This window comes from Spinacia oleracea, chromosome 6, assembly GCF_020520425.1.
Source record: "Spinacia oleracea cultivar Varoflay chromosome 6, BTI_SOV_V1, whole genome shotgun sequence".
Taxonomy (NCBI): Eukaryota; Viridiplantae; Streptophyta; class Magnoliopsida; order Caryophyllales; family Amaranthaceae; genus Spinacia; species Spinacia oleracea.
The window spans coordinates 30,636,119-30,642,779 of record NC_079492.1 but is presented as its reverse complement, the minus strand read 5'-3'; the positions used below and the strand labels follow the sequence as shown (position 1 = coordinate 30,642,779).

General features: G+C 37.6%; 1 protein-coding gene across 1 annotated transcript in view; it reads right to left on the bottom strand.

Annotated features, from left to right (window-relative positions):
* Positions 1-554: 554 nt before the first annotated feature.
* Positions 555-6,661, bottom strand: part of LOC130463042 (uncharacterized) — a 30,383-nt gene continuing 24,276 nt past the window's right edge. The window contains exons 2-6 of the mRNA XM_056832061.1: positions 5,010-5,757; positions 4,713-4,947; positions 4,193-4,630; positions 1,491-1,685; positions 555-1,389 (exon numbers count right to left, since the gene is read on the bottom strand). Of these exons, the coding sequence (XP_056688039.1) occupies positions 555-1,389; positions 1,491-1,685; positions 4,193-4,630; positions 4,713-4,947; positions 5,010-5,757 (2,451 nt within the window). The remainder of the gene's footprint in view (positions 1,390-1,490; positions 1,686-4,192; positions 4,631-4,712; positions 4,948-5,009; positions 5,758-6,661) is intronic.

The window sequence follows — 6,661 nt, the reverse complement described above, 5'->3', positions numbered from 1 at the left end:
CAGGTTTTAGCTTCCAGGGACTAACTGGCACACCCAATTATTTAAAAGGCAACTTGCCTACTTGAAATCCAGAGAGGTTCACAATTTCATTTATAACATTACCATTCATTCCACAGCAGTAAAGAGAGGACTTTGCTGAATTAACCTGCAGTCCAGTAGTGTCAGCAAACAGTTGGAAACCTTGTAGCATAACTTGGATCACTGACTTATCCCCCTTGCAAAACATAAGGAGATCATCAGCAAAACATAGATGATTCAGTTTTAAGCTCATGCATCTGGAATGGAAATGAAAGAGGGGGTGATCCCCTACAGTAGCCATGGCTCTGGAAACATATTCTATACACAGGGTAAAGAGAAGGGGAGAGAGGGGGTCTCCTTGCCTCAGTCCTCTCTTTGGTTGAATGAGTGCAGTAGGAGCTTCATTAATCAGTATAGAATACTGAGTTGTAGTGAGGCAAGTCATGATGAGTTGAATGAAGTGATTAGGGAACCCTAGCTCTGTCATGATTTCACCAATGAAAGCCCACTCTACAGTATCATAGGATTTTTTAAGATCAAGTTTCATAAAGCAGTTGGCCTGTGATGTCCTGACACACAAGAACATTATGCAAGATTGATCTGCCAGCTACAAAGGCACCCTGGTTTGGTGATATGATGTCAGGCAGCACTGTGTTGAGCTTGGCACACTGGAGCTTCAAAATACATTTGTAAACTACAGAACAACAGGCAATTGGTCTAAAGTCACTCACTGAAGATGGAACACTCACTTTTGGAATCAGGGTGATTGAAGTAACATTGATTTCTTTGAGGAGTTTGCCAGTTCTGAAAAAGTCTTGATTGGAACTGCAAAGATCAGTTTTAATGATATCCCAGGAGGATTTGAAAAAGAAGCTATTGAAGCCATCAAGACCAGGGGCTTTATTGCTTGGAATAGAGTCAAGAACCCCTTTGATATCTTCCATAGAAAAGTTGCAGTCAAGCATATCAATGTGGGTGTTAGAGAGTCTAACCCCTCTGTCAACAATAGTAGACTTTACAGGAATCCTGTGAGCCATTGATGACCTGAAAAGATTGCTGTAGAAGTCCAAAAAAGCCTTCTGAACCCCTTCACTAGAGTTGATCCATTCTCCATCACCAGTTTGCAAGGAATAGATCTGATTCTGCTTTCTTCTTTGCTTGATGCTTTGGTGAAAAGCTTTGGATTTTTCATCACCATGTTCTAGCCAGTGGAGTTTGGCTCTCTGATGCATAAAAGAGTCATAATTTGCTTTGGCAGCTCTGTATTGTTCAGCAGAATCTCTTTCATCAGTAGCCATCTCACAATTAGTGGGGTTGGAATGAAGCTGCTTCTGAGCAGACAGGAACTCATCCCTACATCTAACATACTCTCTTCCATAGAATTGAAACCAGCTTTGTTTAACAATTTCAGGTCAGCTTTGATCCATTTGAGTTTCTGAAGCACCCTAAACATGGGGCACCCATAAACAAACTTGCACCAGTGTGTCTGAACAATCTCTAGGAATTTTGGAGAGGAGGTCCACATATTGTAGAACCTAAAAGGTCTCTTCACAGCATCAGTTTTGTGAGTACTAAGAACCATGGGACAGTGATCAAAATCCTCCTCAGGTAAGAAGCAAGCTTCTGCATTCTCAAAATAATCACCCCAGTTGGAGTTGGCTAACACCCTGTCAATCCTTGTGAACTGTAATACCCCAATATTTTATGATTTCATACTATATATTTTATAGAGAAAATGAAGTTATAAGTATTACTAAACAATATTTCCTTTTTAGTTAGTCTCTTTTAATATTTTATTCAGAAAATTTAAAACACTATTTTATTATTAGTAGGACTCTTGTGGGGAGTTATAAATACCCATAAACCCTAATTGTTTTGTAAAAAAAAAAAAACAAAGATGGGTATGTTGCCTCAGCCGTCTTTCTATTTCTCCCTCCAGAGCCTTGTGTTAGTTGACCAATGAGCATTAAACTCAAGAGTCCTACTGCCATTGTTCATGCGCACCTTTTTATCACATGAAATCCATTTTGATATTTAGTGTTAATCCCAAATTTGCAAACTCATGATTAGACCTCACATAATCAACCAAAACATGAGTTTTATCAACTAAAAACAATAGCCGCAATTAGCCTTTTACCCGGTTCTTTGACCTGATCGGATATTTTGAGTATAAATAATCATTGGAAGGTAATCACGCACACGTAGTTTCTTTAAATTATTCGTAATTAAGTATTGATTATTATATATAATTATGTATAGGTCTTTGGAGTTGTTTGTTATATATAGTATAAATTTTATGTCTTATTATAAGTGAATAATGTGATAACGTGTATTAGATAAATGCTCAACTCATGAATAATATTGTTGATTTAGATTTCTTATTATATTAGTCACTGTTATTTTGTATATGTTTAGATATCTAAGGGTCTAGTTTATTTGTGGATTGATATTGGAAATTTGGATTAGGTCAATCTATATATTCTAGAGTTTTAGATCGTTATAGAGTTTCTTGGCTTTATTAATTAGTAGTTACTAATCACGCGTAGTCCCTTTTGTATATTATTAGTTATAATCACATGTACTTAGTCTATTCGAATTATCTGTATATGTTAATTGTAATCACACGCACCTAGTCTATCGTGTTATTCTACGAGTTATTCGTATTTATTCATTATTTTGTGTAATGCGTATGCTATTGGTTTATGTATTCTGCTTTGCTGTAATGTGTCTAAATTGCTCTAAATTCGCTAATATGCACGATTATATCTACTTTAGAATATTGGTTTTCTTATACGATGCAATTTATCTTACATTATTGATTACTTGCTTACGTTTCTCTTCAATTGGTATTTACCCTAATTTATTTGAGGTTTTACTACTGTAAGGGAAATATATGATTTGGCTAATAAGGATTAGCGTACTAATGTACTATCTTTGTGGGGTTGATCGAGAAATTGACATTGGGTAGAAGGTTGAGGTAAACAATATTATTGTTTTAAGCTTGGAGAATATGCATATTGTACTATTGGGAATTGATGTAGTTTATTTTGGGATGATAATTGATCATCTTCTAATACCTTTTTCCCTAAGATATTATATGAACCGCTTAAATAGCACATTGTGCTTTATTATTTGGTCGGAGCCATGAGCACGACCCTAGGCTTAATCTACTCCTTTGAGTTAAAAACACTCACCGGGGGGTGTGCACACTTAAAGACTAAGACCTATTTGGTGGTTACATTCAATAGCTCAATACTATTGGGTGGTGGACTAGATTCACATTTTTCTGGTGGTTACATCCAATAGTTTAATATATACTAATGGGTGGTGGACGCGATCCACATCTCTCTGGTGGTTACATCCAATAGTTCAATATATACTATTGGGTGGTGGACTCGATCCACATTCCTCTAATGGTGAACTTATAAGAAATTAACAATAAACCCTTGTTACTTATGGTTATAGGTACTAGTTTTATAAGAATTGTTCATCAATTTGTACTTATGTGTTTGTTAAATTATTATTATTATTATTATTATTATTATTATTATTATTATTATTATTATTATTATTATTATTATTATTATTATTATTATTATTATTATTATTATTATTATTATTATTATTATACGTCTGGTTATTCAATAAGCGATGATTACTCAGCTTTTGCTGACGTGTGTGTTTATTTGTTATGTGTGTTTGCGGCCATGTCTTTTTCTTATGGTGGCCCTGCGACGATCCTTTTGGAATTTGTCCTCTATGGTGAGCAGTCAAGATTGACTGGAGCAGATTGATCGTGAAGGATGCAGTTACAAGTTAAAGGAGTTCCAGTATTATCGTTTATTCTTGTATGACAGTTTAGTGTTTTTCAGTTGTAAATAGACCACCTAGTAACCGAGTTGTAATAGTTTAAGTTTTGTAAGCCTTAGCACTTGACAATGTGGTGAAGTGTGGCGGTGATACCTCCGATTTAGGTGTAAGCTTCCGCAATTTCTATAAAGTCTTTTATATTTCTTATTTATTTAAAGATTAGTAAATCGGGGGTGTTACATGAACACCCTGTCAACCCCATCTTGCTTGTTATTCCAAGTGAACTGTCTCCCCACAGTTTTGATGGTAGTGAGTTACACAAAGCCATACATTGTCTCATAGGTTGCACTTCACTCAATCTAACCTGGACCCAATCCTGTCTTCCAACTCCATAATGGCATTGAAATCCCCCATAGTGATCCAAGAAGAGGTACTGCATACCCTAGCCACATATGAGAGAGTGTTCCACAGAGCTTCCCTTTCCCTAGCTGTATTCAGTCCATAGACAAAGGTGCAAAAGAAAGACTCCTGAGTGGAGGAGGGAGTAACAGAACAATGAATGACCTGGCTAGTCATATGAATAATATCAATGGTAAAAGCAGCTGCATCCCAAGCAATAACAGTTCTCCCATTGTTGTGACAACTACTGTTTGTAGAAAAACACCAAGTAGGGCAAAGGTTCAAATAGAGATTACCCATTTTTGAAGCCTTCACCCTAGTACCAAGGAGACTGAACAGTTTAGCTTTGTGATAAGAGATCATCTCTCTCACTTTTAGCTGTTTTTGCTTCCTGTTCAATCCCCTTACATTCCAGCATAAGATGTTATCCATTAGGCATAGGGGCTATCACCCCCCTGCCTAAAGGACTATCCTGAATCACTAACACCTCATTAGAGTGTTCCACCTGAATCTCCACAGAATCATTATCTCCTTCAACACTGAGCATCTGGAACTTGTTTGCAGTATTGACAGGCTTTAGTTGTTGGCCTCTATGTTTGCTAAACCTTGTGGCTTGAACAAAACAACTAGAAGTGATAGCTTGAGTATCCTTATCTATCTCCTCCCTTGTGGTTGATGCTTGTGAGACAACTTTTGGTCTCCAGACTTTCCTGGTCACTCCTGTAGTTTTCTTGCAGGTGTTACTACTGTGCCCCAGTTGACTTTCTGTTCAATCCTATCACCATTCTTATTAAGGAATTGTATCACATTAGGGAATTTTTGGTCAATGTCTACCTCAACAAGAACTTTGGCAAACATTAGTTTATCTCTATTCAGAGTATCCTGATCCACTTTGATCATGGTACCAAAATGGCTTACAATCTTAGCAAGACTTTTGTCCCCCCAATATTTCACTTCCAATCGAGGCAATTGGATCCATATTGGCAATTTCTTAGTGGGTTCCTTGGCTATGTTCATGTCAGCAGACCAAGGTTTCACAACTACAGGTTTCCCATCAAAAAACTGAAAACCCCCATTGATGACCTTTTGACAGTTTTCCATGGTGGTAAAACGAACTAGAAACAATCCCCTTCCCACCAGTGAGACCTTGTCTACCCCGAATTTCGCCCAAATACGCCTTACATAGCCTTCCATGACATTCTGTGGTGGGTTATCCCCTAACACATAGAGTAAAATTGCAGATTCCCAAAACGAAATCTCATCCTGTATATCTTCAAGTTCAATTTGTACAATCTCAGGTAGGGGTTCAGTATTCAAGTTATTAATGTGTCTTCCTATATGCTCATTCACAGTATTATCAACATTATCAAGAGATTGCAAAATTTGATCAGAAATTCGATTCGCGCCATTTTTCGATTGAAAATGAGAACGAGCATCGTTACCTGATTGTAGCCCATTAAGCCACGCATTGAAATCATCCCTGACCTGTGAACTTTGTTGATGTTGAAGAGCAGATTTCGGGGTGAGAATCTATTCCTCCAACACAGCTTCAATTTCTGGGTTTGTTCGAATTTCAGAGTGTTCTGAGGTCGCGTCATCATCCTCTCCATTAGGAATTTCTGCCTGTTTATGATGAGTAGCTTTCTTATTGTTCACTGAGGTGTTGTTGGTGTAGACACCTACTTTTGTCCCCATTCCCGAAAGGGAAGGTTCGATGATGAGAACATAAATCTCCACTAGGCAACGCATCTCCTATAAAATAACGAATCTCAAATCACCTTTTCATTTCAGCCAAAGCTTCCTTTTATAGAAACCTGCTAAAAATAGTAGCTGCCGTAAAAGGTAATTGCTAAAAGTAGTAAGAATAAAAAGATAGAAACCTGTCAGAATTAGGTGTTGCACTCCAACATAAATCCTAAAAGAGATAGAAATTGTAAAAGGAATTCTATTCCTATAGCAATTCGATAAAAGAGTTAACGTATTAATTAAACTCATAACGAACCTAGAGTTCGTAAAGGGCCCAGACGCATTCCGTCGTAAATTGATACGCACCAAATAACTCGGATTAAGTCTCTTAATGGACTCCGTACTCTAGAATCCAGTCTGACAAAGAATTCTGCCCAGATCCTATTTTCAACACCCAGCCCTGGGCGCCTAAATCTTTGACGCCCAGTGCTGGGCGCCGAAAATACCTGGGACGGATTCTTTTCCTAATCCGTTTCGTATTCATATTCCTGAAAATCTATCTTTCTACGCCACTTTTTCCTATAAATAGACCCCTAAAGCTGACGTGAACAGGACACACAATTCATAATCTGAGTATTGACTCCAACCCTAAGCCTAAGCCTCACGCTGCGAAATTGATCCCGCGTTCTGTCGCAATCGACCCAAAAGTCGAACAGAACGTATCCTGTCCCTTGTAGCTGACAAATTA